This window comes from Salminus brasiliensis, chromosome 8 (genome assembly GCF_030463535.1).
Source record: "Salminus brasiliensis chromosome 8, fSalBra1.hap2, whole genome shotgun sequence".
Classification (NCBI taxonomy): Eukaryota; Metazoa; Chordata; class Actinopteri; order Characiformes; family Bryconidae; genus Salminus; species Salminus brasiliensis.
The window spans coordinates 41,733,995-41,747,569 of NC_132885.1; the positions used below are offsets into that span (position 1 = coordinate 41,733,995).

Sequence of the window (13,575 nt, forward strand, 5' to 3'; positions counted from 1 at the left end):
ATCTGTAGTTTTTGTGGTGTCCTACACTGTTGGTTCTTGTGATTAAGAGTTTTTGTGGTGTCCTACACTGTTACTACTAATCATCTGTAGTTTTTGTGGTGTCTTACACTGTTGGATATTGTACAGTTGTAGTTTTTGTGATGTCTTACACTGTTACCACTAATCATCTGTAGTTTTTGTGGTGTCTTACACTGTTGGATATTGTACAGTTGTAGTTTTTGTGATGTCTTACACTGTTACCACTAATCATCTGTAGTTTTTGTGGTGTCTTACACTGTTGGATATTGTACAGTTGTAGTTTTTGTGATGTCTTACACTGTTACCACTAATCATCTGTAGTTTTTGTGGTGTCTTACACTGTTGGATATTGTACAGTTGTAGTTTTTGTGATGTCTTACACTGTTACCACTAATCCACTGTAGTTTTTGTGGTGTCCTACACTGTTGGCTCCTGTACGGTTGTAGTTTTAGTGGTGTCTTACACCGTTACCACTAATCCACTGTAGTTTTTGTGGTGTCCTACTCTGTTGTCTCTTGTACGGTTGTAGTTTTTGTAGTGTCCTACACTGTTACTACTAATCATATGTAGTTTTTGTGGTGTCTTACACTGTTGGATCCTGTACAGTTGTAGTTTTTGTAGTGTCTTACACTGTTGGATCTTGTACGGTTGTAGTTTTAGTGGTGTCTTACACCGTTACCACTAATCCACTGTAGTTTTTGTGGTGTCCTACTCTGTTGTCTCTTGTACGGTTGTAGTTTTTGTAGTGTCCTACACTGTTACTACTAATCATATGTAGTTTTTGTGGTGTCCTACTCTGTTGGCTCTTGTGATTGTAGTTTCTGTGGTGTCCTACATTGTTACTACTAATCATCTGTAGTTTTGTGGTGTCTTACACTGTTGGCTCTTGTACAGTTGTAGTTTTTATGGAGTCCTACACTGTTGGATCCTGTACAGTTGTAGTTTTTGTGGTGTCTTACACTGTTGGATCTTGTACAGTTGTAGTTTTTGTGGTGTCTTACACTGTTGGATCTTGTACAGTTGTAGTTTTTGTGGTGTCCTACACTGTTGGCTCTTGTACAGTTGTAGTTTTTGTAGTGTCCTACACTGTTACTACTAATCATCTGTAGTTTTTGTGGTGTCCTACTCTGTTGTCTCTTGTACGGTTGTAGTTTTTGTAGTGTCCTACACTGTTACTACTAATCATCTGTAGTTTTTGTGGTGTCTTACACTGTTGGATCTTGTACAGTTGTAGTTTTTATGGAGTCCTACACTGTTGGCTCTTGTGATTGTAGGTTTTGTGGTGTCCAGTACCATTGTCTTTAGTCAGCTGTCGTTTCTATGATGTCCCACGCCGTTAGGTCTAGTCAGGTGTAGTTTTGTGCCGTCAGCAAAGCAAGCAAACTAGCTAGGCAACTACTGAAGGGCAGCTTCTATGTGAAATTGGAATTGAGCTCTCTCTCTCTCTCTCTCTCTCTCTCTCTCTTTTCCTCTCTCTCTGTTCCCTCCAGTTTCAGTAATTGGTCCTGTGCTTCTCTTTGAAGTCCTCTCTCGGCCTCCCTCTGAGCCCCGCCGGTCTGTCGTTGCGGTTGTTTGCTGTTTGCGAGGTTGTTGGGGTCATTTTTTTTGGCTGCACAGCCGAGGCAGGTCTCAGTGACCCCATGTTGACGTTGGCGCTCTGCCAGGTGGCTAATAAGCTGAAATGTCAGCCATTGCCTGTGACCCACTGGGGTATATTTAGAACAGAAAGTTCCAGGTAAAATGGAAAAGATGCTTCAGGAAAAACAGCGTATGGGAAGGTACAGGTTGGCAGGTACCATCGCTGGGCTTCGTCAGGGTGCATAGACCTGCAGAAATGTCAGTAAGCCAGCTGAGTAAGTCAGCTGAAATGAGCCAGACTAAGATATATCAGATCTTAAGAATCTTAAGCTCATGTGCAGCGGCTCCAGAGTGGCCGGTCGTACTGGTCAGTGCTTTCTTTTCTGGGGTTCTAAAAGCTGGGTGAGCAGAATTAACTGAATTGAATGCCGGTGTCAGCAAGAGGTGCACCTCAAAGTACCCAAACTCGCTAATTAGGCGGAGCGCCTGAGGACTGTTTTATATTTAGTGTTGCTTCAGTGTCGGGGTGCTTTTGTGTAGGTCATGTGGTTCATTTTTACAGCTGTAGTTGTTCGTTAAAGCCTCCATTAAGAACAACTTTTCCAAAAGAAGGAGCACTCAGCAGCCCTCAGCCTCTCCAGTGTGGATTTATTAGAGAGGGAGTGATATGAATTATGTGACCAATAAGTGAAGCCTGTGTCCAATGTTTCTCATTTTGAGATTATTGTAAAGTTATTCTGCAGTTTTTTAACTTAGCATTGGCTGCTTGATTGCTGTGCGGCTGACGGCTGATTGCTGTGTGGCTGATGGCTGATCATTGTGTAATTGGTAGCTGATTGTTGTATGACTGATGGCTGATTGTTGTGAAATTAGCTGCTAATTGATGTGTGACTGACAGCTGATTGTTGTGTAATTGACTGCTGAGTGTTGGTTGACTGACGTCTGATTGTTGTGGGACTTGCGGCAAATTGTTGTGTGGCTGATTGACGGCTGATTGTTGTGCAATTAACTGCTAATTGTTGTGTGACTGACAGCTGATTGTTGTGTGACTGATGGTTGATTGTTGTGTGGCTTATTGCCAATCGTTGTGGGGCTAATAGCCAATTGTTGTGTGATTGATGGCTAATTGTTGTGCAATTGACTGCTAATTGTTGTGTAATTAACTGCTAATTTATATGTAACTGCTGGCTGATTGTTGTGTGACTGACAGCTTATTGTTTTTGGACTGTTGGCCAATTATTGTAAGGCCATTAGCTGGTTGTTGTGTGGCTGATTGATAATTGTTATGTAATTAACTGCTAATTGATGTGTAACTGGTAGCTGACTGTTGTGTGGCTGATAGCCAATTGTTGTGTGACTGACGGCTGATTGTTGTGTGACTGACAGATGATTGTTGTGTGACACTGATGGCTGACTGAGTCTACAATGTACATGGGTAATGATACTGATGGCTGATTGGGTGTTCATTGTTTGGCTTTGATGGCTGACTCATGTGACTGATGCTCAAATGCTGTGTGATTGACAGTTGACTGTTCTGCTTTGATGGTTACATGTTGCATAATTAATGGTTGATTGTTGCGTGGATTTGATAGTAGACTTGTGTGATTTATGTTTGACTGTTGTGTGACTGATGGAAAGTTGTATGACTGACAGCTGGCTGTCGTGCTGTTATGATGGGTAGGTTGTAGACGTTTCCTCTGCTCAGACCTCATCCTCTCCTCTCTGTTATATTAGAGGCTCATGGAATGTTGGGTTCTGATTTGTGTATGTGTATGTGTGTATATGTGTGTGTGTGTGTGTATGGCTCTCTGATTTCCAGTGCCCTATCCTTCCTCCATCCACAATGACCCTCGGGCCACGGCGGAGCCCGTGTCCAACCTGCGGGCCAGCCATTACAGTCCAGTCTTTTACCTGCTGGACAATGGTAAGCTCTGGAACCTCTGGACCGGCCTCTCCGCCCGTGTGCACCTCCGCCAGTGTGTGTTTGTTTGGGTGGGTGGTGGTTATTAGCATGCTGCTGTAGGGTTAGCTACATGCTCGTAGTGCCTCTTGCCTAGCTGTGCCTAGCTGCTAGCGCTCCACACCACTTGTTTTGGCATCAGGTTTGCGTGAGTGAGGGCGTGTGGGAGGCGAGGGGGTGGCTGTTAGCATGGGTGCAATTGTGCACAAGCGCATGAAGTCCACTGTGTGTGTTTGGAGAGGTAGAATGGGAGGGTAGGTGTGTGTGTGTGTGTGTGTGTGTGTGTGAGAGGTGGATGATGAGTGGATGCTTTCACGCACTGGGAGGAAGGAGAGAAAAGGGCTTGAACTGAGTTTGAACTGGTGAGAACTGACCTCTCCATGCTCCGCCCACGAATAATGGTGTCATGGCAACTGTTGCTAGGTTGAAAAAAAACTTTACAGAATGCTGGTATTACACTGTAAACTGTAGAGCATTATTAATATTCGCCCTAATGAGAGACTGTAGCTCCGCCTCCTCAGTGTATATCACAATACCTACATTTAGAGCGTTATTAATATTCACCCTAATGAGAGACTGTAGCTCCGCCTCCTCAGTGTATATCACAATACCTACATTTAGAGCGTTATTAATATTCACCCTAATGAGAGACTGTAGCTCCGCCTCCTCAGTGTATATCACAATACCTACATTTAGAGTTATTAATATTCACCCTAATGAGAGACTGTAGCTCCGCCTCCTCAGTGTATATCACAATATCTACATTTAGAGCGTTATTAATATTCACCCTAATGAGAGACTGTAGCTCCTCCTCCTCAGTGTATATCACAATACCTACATTTAGAGCGTTATTAATATTCACCCTAATGAGAGACTGTAGCTCCGCCTCCTCAGTGTATATCACAATACCTACAGTTAGAGCGTTATTAATATTCACCCTAATGAGAGACTGTAGCTCCGCCTCCTCAGTGTATATCACAATACCTACATTTAGAGCGTTATTAATATTCACCCTAATGAGAGACTGTAGCTCCGCCTCCTCAGTGTATATCACAATACCTACATTTAGAGCATTATTAATATTCACCCTAATGAGAGACTGTAAAGTCTCCGCCCGAGACTGTAAAGTCTCTCATGAGGTTGAGTGAGTTTCTGCTTGTCCCACCTAGCAACAGTTGTGATGAAAGTATACATTGGTGGGCGGAGCTTAAGGGCTCATGGCCAGTGGGCCTGAGAGAGAGAGTGATCGAAGGGCGAGCTTCTTTCATTTGTCCATCTCTCTTTAGCGCCACCTCCATGCTTGTGTGTGTACATGCGAGTGTGTGTGTGTACATGCGAGTGTGTGTGTGTGTGTGTGTGAGCTCAGAAGGAAGCTGTTGACTTGCGCTTTATTTTGCAGATTGCCTGAGCTGGAATGACTTTTGCATCAGCTAATTAAGCCTCAGAATTAACCGGCCAGCTCGTCAATCAGCGCATTAGCAAGAGGCGGCTTAACCTTAGAGGCCCCAGTGATTAGCACGGGACTAGCCTGAAAGCTAATCAGACATATAAAGGCATTGAAATAATGAAATGGATGTTTTTAATGAAATACATTATTTGGACAAAAGTATTGGGACACCTTCATATACAGGAGCTTTTATGACAATGCCATTCTAAACCCATAGGCTGTATTAATATGAAACTGGTCCCCCTTTGCTCTAAGCTCTACCAGCAGCAGCAGCAGGTCTGGAGCTCTGCTGCAGTTACTGAGTCAGTTGGAGGCTTTTCTGTACTCTGCTCTGAGGAGCTCAGCACTCGGCCCTGACCCCGCTCTGTAACTTTACGTGGTCTGACAGACACTCAGTGGACACTGAGCTGCTCTCTGTGAGCTGTTCCTCCTAAACTCTTCCACTGTTCAATAATAACACCACTCACAGCTGATGGAGGAAGGAAAGGAGGGAAGGTCTAAATTTCACCAGCTGACTTGTTGTTGTTGGTGCAGCGGTGTCTCCTATTACATACAGAACCACGCTGGAGTTCAGTGAGCTCTTCAGAACCTCCCGTTCTTTCACTGATGTGTGGAAGAAAGGCCGACTGCAGGGCTAGGGGCTGGATTTCCTAAATGAAGCACCTGAATCCCGTGATTAAGAGGTGTGTCCCAATACTTTTGTCCAAACAGTGTTTGTTTGGCTATTCAGCTTGCAGCAGCAGTTTAGCGCTGCCCACTCATTCTAAAGCTACGAGGGGTGTTTCAGCCCTTCCGTTCTAGTTCTAGTTCAAAGCTCAGCCTGAATCCACAGTAACTAAAAGAACCGAGGACCAAAAACCTTTTAGGTGTAACGGTTGCTTCCTTTACATCGTAAAATATCTAGCTTATCTTCCTGTTCCTTGTTTAGCTTGCTAGCAGGAATACATTATGATGCTAATCAGCTATCTCGGTAGTGGAGCCCATCGCGAGCTCATTCACCTTGTTAGCTCATTAGCAGGTAAACACCGAATGACCACTCAGAGACTGCGAGGCTGAGTCTTCCAGAGCATGGGTGCGAGAATGAATGGCTCACTGCATGTGCACCTGATCTAGCGCTGACCTTTTTGCACCTGCTTAAGCTTTACTCATGGAAATCTTGAAAATGAAATGGCCAGATGTGGTGAAATATACCAGCACTGTCCTGATTTGAAAACAGATCATAAACATCTGGCCGGGGTTTATTGTTTTCTTCAACGCAAGGTCGAAACGACGTACGAACGAGCACTGAGATACTACGAACAGGATAAGAATGGCTTGTAACTTGTGGCCATGGTTTAGGAGGGTGTTGAGATCGTTAAGTTTTAGCCAGGATGTTTTCAGCTAGCCATGTCGTTGAGAAATGGCAGTTAACAAGAACGGCGGAGGTCAAGCTGAGGTCTGGAAGACCAAGAAAACTTGCCAAAAAAGCTGAAAAGCATCTTAAGGAAGGTTGAAGACCTCCAGGTGGACTGATGGAGTGGTGGAAAAGTCATCAGAAGGAATCGTTTCCTGCATCCTCGCGATAAAATTCAGCGCCCGATGCTTTCAGAGGAACGTCTAATCAAGCCTGATACGCTTTCGACACAAGTCCTGTGGACTGATGATGCTAAAAGAGGTCTTCATGGCTGCAATAAGAGAAGTGTGTTTGGAGAAACTTGGAGCAGAATGTCATGGAAAGAACACTTTGCCAACTGTTCAGTGCAGGGGTTGCGTTGCAGCCGGTGGCACAGTGAGCATTTCACTGGTAGAGGGAATAATGGGTTCAATGAAATACCAGTAAACTCTGGAAGCAAACATCAAACTCTGAAGACATAAAAAAGAGGAGGAGCTTTAGCAGCAGGATAAAAATGATCAACTCAACTTCCATGAGGAACCCCCTCAAGAGGCGCAAGGTGAAGGTTTAGCCTCCCTGACCTAAACGTACCTGAACATCTATGGATAGACCTCATAAGAGCTGAGCAGCAAGATGGACCAAGAACCTCCCGGAACTGGAATTGTTCTGCAGGAAGAATGACAAGCTGGAGATCTCCCAAACAGGAGATTTGCTAAAGAGTCGCCAAAGGGGGTGTCACTAAGTACTGACCATGCAGGACGTCCATATTTGGTTTCTGTCCCTTTTCCTTTTTTGGTTAAATAGAAATTGTGAAAGTTTAGGATCTGAGAGGATATGAGAATGGGTACACAAAAAAATTCATCCCTGGCAAGCTTCTGAAGCGGTGGCGTGTATCTGCAGGGGCGGAGGACGGGCGTAGGCTGAAAAGAGCAGAATCATATCAGTAATTCATGCAAATTGCAGAGCAGGTTTGACTGCGAACAATTCCGCGATGAATCCTCTAAAAGGTTCCCAAATTAGCCCTCCTATCACTGCAGTCAGCCTCGGAGAAGACACCGAAGGCTTTGGGGCAGGTTTCGAAGACGCTGGCACATGCTAACTCCGACAATCCGACCATGGAGGAACAGCGCCGCGGCAGGGACAGTACATGGTCACCAGCTGCCAGCTAATGAGGTTACTCGTTGGAGCCGTGCCTGAGGATATACAATAACAGATGTCCGACACAGGAGTCAGTGGGTATATACACTCATACGGTGTATATACGCTCACATACGAGGTGTGAACACATTTAACATGCAGATTTCCAGGTCTGTCATGCAAATACTAGCACACACACATTCATACACACTCATACAAACAGTTCATCAGCATCAGCGGGGCTCAGTAGAGGGAGTCCACCTGTAAGGCACAGGTTATTGATTCCGGAATTTTTTCCGCCACATACAAAGAGCAATTTCCGCCGCGGCGCTCAGAACAAGAGCTCTTCCATTTACGGCCAAATCCCCCTCCATCTCCACTTCCTCTGAGAGAGGACGAGGAATAGAAAGAGAGAGAGAAAGGTTACCACATGCCTCACGCCTGCCTTTCCCCTCCAAACCAAGGTACAGCGCAGATTTCTGCCAAGATGAACGTTTTTCATTTTAATTCCCGACACGTCAAACACTTAGAGGAGCTCCTGACATCTTTTCAACACATACTCTATTAATAACTACGTTTACGTCCGCACCAGCCCCTATCAGTGTGAAGGCTCATTTATTCTTAACGTTATGTATGGAAACGTTGGAAAATGGACAAAGTCGTCTGTCCGTACTCTGCGTTTATTTTGTACGTAATTGTCCACGTTCTGTGAAAGCTTAGATACGGACGAAGTCGTCTGTCCGTACTCTGCGTTTATTTTGTACGTATTTGTGTACGTTTTGTAAAAGCTTACGGATATGGACGAAATCGTCTGTTCGTACTCTGCGTTTATTTTATTCGTAATTGTCCACGTTCTGTGAAAGCTTAGATATGGACGAAGTTGTCTGTCCGCACTCTGCGTTTCTTTTATTCGTATTTGTGCACGTTTTGCAAAAGCTTACGGATAAGGACGAAGTCCGCACCAGCCCCTATCAGTGTGAAGGTTCATTTATTCTTAATGTTATATGGAAACAGATACGGACAAAGTCGTCTGTCCGTACTCTGCCTTTTTTTGTATGTATTTGTATATGTTTTGTAAAAGCTTACGGATGCGGAAGAAGTCGTCTGTCCGTAATCTGCGTTCATTTTATACGTATTTGTCCAAGCTTTGCAAAAGCTCACGGATATAGACAGAATGAATCAGTATCACTAGAATTCGTGGGCAGTGTAGCCAATAGTTTGAGTGAGACACGAACAACTTTCTCATCGCTTTTAGCTGCTTTTTTATTGTACGAACATTTTCACGACCTCCTCCACCGTCGCCATGTTTGTTGTTGTCAGAAACTTTGACTCTGAACTGCCCTCTAGTGGATGTACTGCTTTACATCCAATGCCCACGTTAAGAACCCATCAAAATATGTGGGCATTGATGGTTATTTCGTTTATTTTTCGTACGTAAAGAGCCTATAAATGAGCCTTAACACTGCTAGGCTAACTAAGCTATAAACTAAGTTGGTAAGCAGCGCAGTTTGATTGTCCTGGACTGACTATGTCTCAGTCAACCTTAGCGGACTCTGATCAAAACGTGGACGATATTGCTTGTGTTGATCTGAAAGATCGGCCCAGCTCTGATGACCCAATTTGGTTCATGTTATTATTTCCATTAACCGACTTAACTAGCTTTGCTAATCGCTAAGTTAGCTAATCAGTCCCAAAATGGGCCCTATTGTTACAGCCCAAATTAATCTCCCATGGGTCCCATCTAAGCCCCGTGTGCAGTGTACAACCCAGATGCTTAACCCCCTCCTAATGCCCTGGTGGGCATCCACATGTGTGGCAAAACTTTCTGGTTCCCAGTTGGGCTACCCATATATATGGACACGTTAGCTGGGATCCATGCCAACGTAACGGACGCATACCTTTACTCTCCATGCCGTTCAACTCTGGATGTTGGTGGTCCACCTTACCCTGTTTCCAGAGCCTACAGCCGCCTCAGAGACCCTCTGAGCAGTTCAGGAAACCAGTTCAGAAACCAGTGCAGGGTCTGCAGAGCTTCTCGGAGTAGGACTGCCGATCTGGGATCAGATATCCTTTCTATTTTGGATGATCTGAGAGGTGGGCGCAGATCCCAGATCAGCACTCTGAGAAGATCTGAACACAGGCCATGAAGGAACAGCGGAGGCTGATTAGCATTTTTTTACATAAGCATGCTAATGCTAGCTGCATTCTGTTTTTAACATTTGTGTGGCACTAAAATATGCAGGTTCTCAAGGCCCATCAAGGTTCGAGCAACTTGGTAGAACATCCAGCAAGCCGCCTTCAAGCAATTAAGATCGATCAACAGTTCATTCCCGCCTCCGAATTCTTGGGTTACGTGTTTTCCTGAGACTCGAGGTGTGAGTAGTATCCGAGTGTTACCGGCTGATGACTTCTGGAAGAGGTTTTCTTCTGTTGAGGGTCACCTTGCCATCTTATCCACAGTCCTGCCCAACCGCAGTGCAGGCCAGTATAGGCCTACAGGACATTCAGCGGCAGTGTGTCTCTCTACCTTTGCAGTCGGACTGCGAAATGCTTGCAAAATGTTGGCTTTTTTTACTCATTCTGACCTCACACTTCGGTGTGCGGGTGAGTCAGACTGTGTGTGTGTGTGTGTGTGTGGGTGGGTGGATGTGTGTGTTCATTTCATATGGTTTGATTTTTGATGTTTTGTGCTTCTTGTATTGTGGAGAAACCTCCAGATCACAGAGAATCCTGAGAGAAAACCTAGGACCCGGAGGATGTGTTACTATTGTACTGTTGGAAATCTAGTTTAACCCCTTAGCCCCTAAAGGATAGCACATACCGAATGCGCTGTAGCACGCTAAAGGCGTAGCACCCTACTCCTACTGACTCCTCCTCAGAACAGAGGGTGGTTGCCCTGCTTTCCATGTAGTAAGTAATTAGTAATACAGGCCACGGAGCATAAGGGGTTAATGGGATTAACCATTCAGTGATAAAGTGAATCTGCATGTTTGGTAGCCAGTGCCGGAATCGTGACACATCCTATCTCCCCACCCCTTCAGATTATAATTTATCGAAAGATATTTCGTATTTTATAGTTTTTATCTGGATAAATCGTAGCTATTTAACTTTATTTATTAAGCGTGAATCACATATTAGCGAAAGTTCAACGATATTATATTGTCGTTATATTGTCGATATGATATAAAGCTGATACTAACAGGTAAAGCTAGCTGTCAAGCTAAACTTGTGCAAGATCAGCAGATAATTGGGATCCAAATTGGGGGGGTGGGGCAGCTCGACTGAGTAGTTGCATGCTAGCTACATTGGCTGGCTAATGAGTAGGATGCTAGCTACATCAGCTAGCTAACGAGTAGGATGCTAGCTACATTGGCTGGCTAACGAGTAGGATGCTAGCTATATCGGCTAGCTAACGAGTAGGATGCTAGCTACATTGGTTGGCTAACGAGTAGGATGCAAGCTACATCAGAGCTTTCTGTCTGTACTCTGTATTTGTTCGGCTTCTACGAAGTCTTGCGGATACGGACCGAAATGAGCAGTACCACCGGAAACCGTAGGGGGCAGTGTAGCCAATAGCTGAAGCAGAACACGACCACGGCCATACGGACACGCCGAAAAAGAAACTCTGGCAGAAAAGGAGGTTATGGTGGAAGTTTATTGCGTTTTTACGGTAATTCAGCCGATTATCCTCCCCCACCGTCGCCACGTTTGTTGTTGGCAAAAGCTTTTGACTCTAACCTGCCCTCTAGTGGATTTCCAGAAGCAGAAATGAGCCTCAATTCTTCATCATTTATTTCCTATGCAAACCCGCCAGTGCAGCTACACGAGTCTTCTGAGTTTTATATGGAATGATGATGATGATGATGATGATGATGAAGGTAAAATAGTGAATAGAGAATCTGAACTAATCCAGTTCTCTTTAGGGACTACTTTCTGTAGCCGCACTACACCCTGCAGCATGTATCCCTCCACCATTTTAATGATCTGGTTCTAAAAGCAGGTTCTAGAGCCGAGCTCTTCTCAGAACTCTGGTAGAACAGTGTCTCAGGCATCAGGCAGCGTCTTCATCACCATTAGGTGAAGAACTTTCTGTGAGGAGCTTTTATTAGAGCTTCAGACGTCTGCTTACCTTCACCTCCACTGTAGAACCTCAGCTCTGACTGGAGGAGCTTATCTAGAACCTCCACTGTAGAACCTCAGCTCTGACTGGAGGAGGTTAATAGCTGAAAGCTAAGTCTAGGTTTGGTTAGGGTCAAGGGTTAAGGGGTTGTAGTAGCTTAGTGCTCTAGCTAAGTTTACCCCAGTGGAATCTCTGTTTTCTGGTGGTTGTTTGGGCATGAAGTGGCACGGACTGTCATGTCAGTATGCACCATTATGCACGAGTGGTTATTGATTATTGATTTGTTTACAGATACGTCCATTTATTTTAGTCCCTTTTTTCCTTCCTTCCTTCCTTTTTTATTTTTTTATTTTCCAACCATCAGCATTCTGTTTTTTTCCGTTAAGGGATTAATTACCCCCTTCTTTCCTGTTTCTTTTGTTTCAGTAAAGGGACCAGGCAGAAAGTTAAGTCTACCCACTGATCTTAAGACTGATCTTGGTACGGTAGGCCGAAAGCGAGCGGTTTCTTTCGTTCTGTTTTTTTTATTTATCATTTTTTTACTTTGCTTTTTTTTTGGGAATTTCTTTCTTGCTCCTTTTCCCTCCTCCATCCTGTGTCATGCTGAGAAATGTCCGGTCCGTTTTCTCTTTCCCTGTTTTCAGTTCCGGTCTCTTTGCGTGTACATTTTGCAAGTGTTTACGAAGGTGGTTCGTACCTCATACTCATCCCCTTACTAAAACAGTGTCGCTCCCAAGAACTCGCTCTCGCTCTATCGCGACTGGTTCATTCTCTTTACCTGTAATACCTTGGCCTTGCCGATCCATCCTAATTGGACCATCCTATACCTCAAGCTGGCCATGCTCTAACCTTATTGGACCATCCTTTTTGACTCTACTCTCTCGAAAGCCTGCTCCATTGTGATCGGACCATTCTCCTCCTTCCTGCCCGGTGTCACGCCTGAAACGTTAGCATGCCGCTAAGCGGCCGTAACCGCCTTTACGCCTTCGTCTTGCACGTTTTCTTTGCCGCACGCCCCCGAGGGGAATTGCGACCAATCGCTATGGCGACTAGGTCGGTGTTGCCTGGATACCGACTGAAGGGAATATCAATTGACACTTTTCCTTGTACTAGCGGATAGTTGCATAACTAGCTAGCTAGCATCTCGCATTTACGCCTTGTCTTGCACGTTTTCATTGCCGCACACCCCCAAGGGGTATTGCGACCAATCGCTATGGCGACCAGGTCGGTGTTGCCTGGATACCGACTGAAGGGAGTATCAATCGACACTTTTCCTTGCACTAGCGGATAGTTGCTTAACTAGCTAGCTAGCATCTTGAGTTGCCGTGGTCTTGCGTCTTGTTGCAAATGGGCCGATTTGTCGCCGTCACAGCGTTAACGCTAACGTTAGCTTCAGAGACTGCAGCTAGTGAACTACATTTCCCACAATGCTGCATCGCCGATCGCTTCGGCACGCCGTTTTCCAAGCCAGCTTTACACGGCATGCTAAACGTAGCTAAGCCTAGTGTAGCGGTGTGGTTCCGCTTCAGGCGTGATACCAGGTGCAGTCGGTCTTGCTTCATTGTGATTGGGCCATTCTTCTGTCTTCTCCAAAATGCTCTCTCTCTCTCTCTCTCTCTCTCTCTCTCTCTCGATTTCCGTTCTCCCCCTCATGCTTTAGGCTGAAGCTATAGCATACCAGCGTTTTCCCGCCGAGGGTCTGCCCACGTCTGTCTTTCAGAAAATGAACCTCTGTGTGAAGTAACGAGCACTTTCTTCCAGCAGGTCGGCTTCACACTGCGGGAGGAGAATGGACTGTTGAGGCTGTTGAGGGTTCAGGATACATATAAGACGTTAGCGTTAGCGCTGTAGGTCGCACCACGCCTCGGAAACAGACTCAATGACAGCAGATTAGTGTGTAATGTGGAAAATACAGCTTTACCCACGGCCAAGTGCAGGTCAGA

General features: G+C 45.1%; 1 protein-coding gene across 8 annotated transcripts in view; it reads left to right on the top strand.

Annotated features, from left to right (window-relative positions):
• stxbp5l (syntaxin binding protein 5L) overlaps window positions 1–13,575 on the top strand; it is a 141,824-nt gene that overhangs the window by 106,540 nt on the left and 21,709 nt on the right. For 3 of the 8 annotated variants that reach the window (XM_072686629.1, XM_072686632.1, XM_072686631.1), the window contains 2 exons: window positions 3,416–3,520; window positions 12,059–12,112. The exons of 4 other annotated variants lie outside the window; for them this stretch is intronic. In XM_072686629.1, the coding sequence (XP_072542730.1) occupies window positions 3,416–3,520; window positions 12,059–12,112 (159 nt within the window). The remainder of the gene's footprint in view (window positions 1–3,415; window positions 3,521–12,058; window positions 12,113–13,575) is intronic. One more of the 8 variants, XM_072686630.1, reaches the window with a different exon arrangement.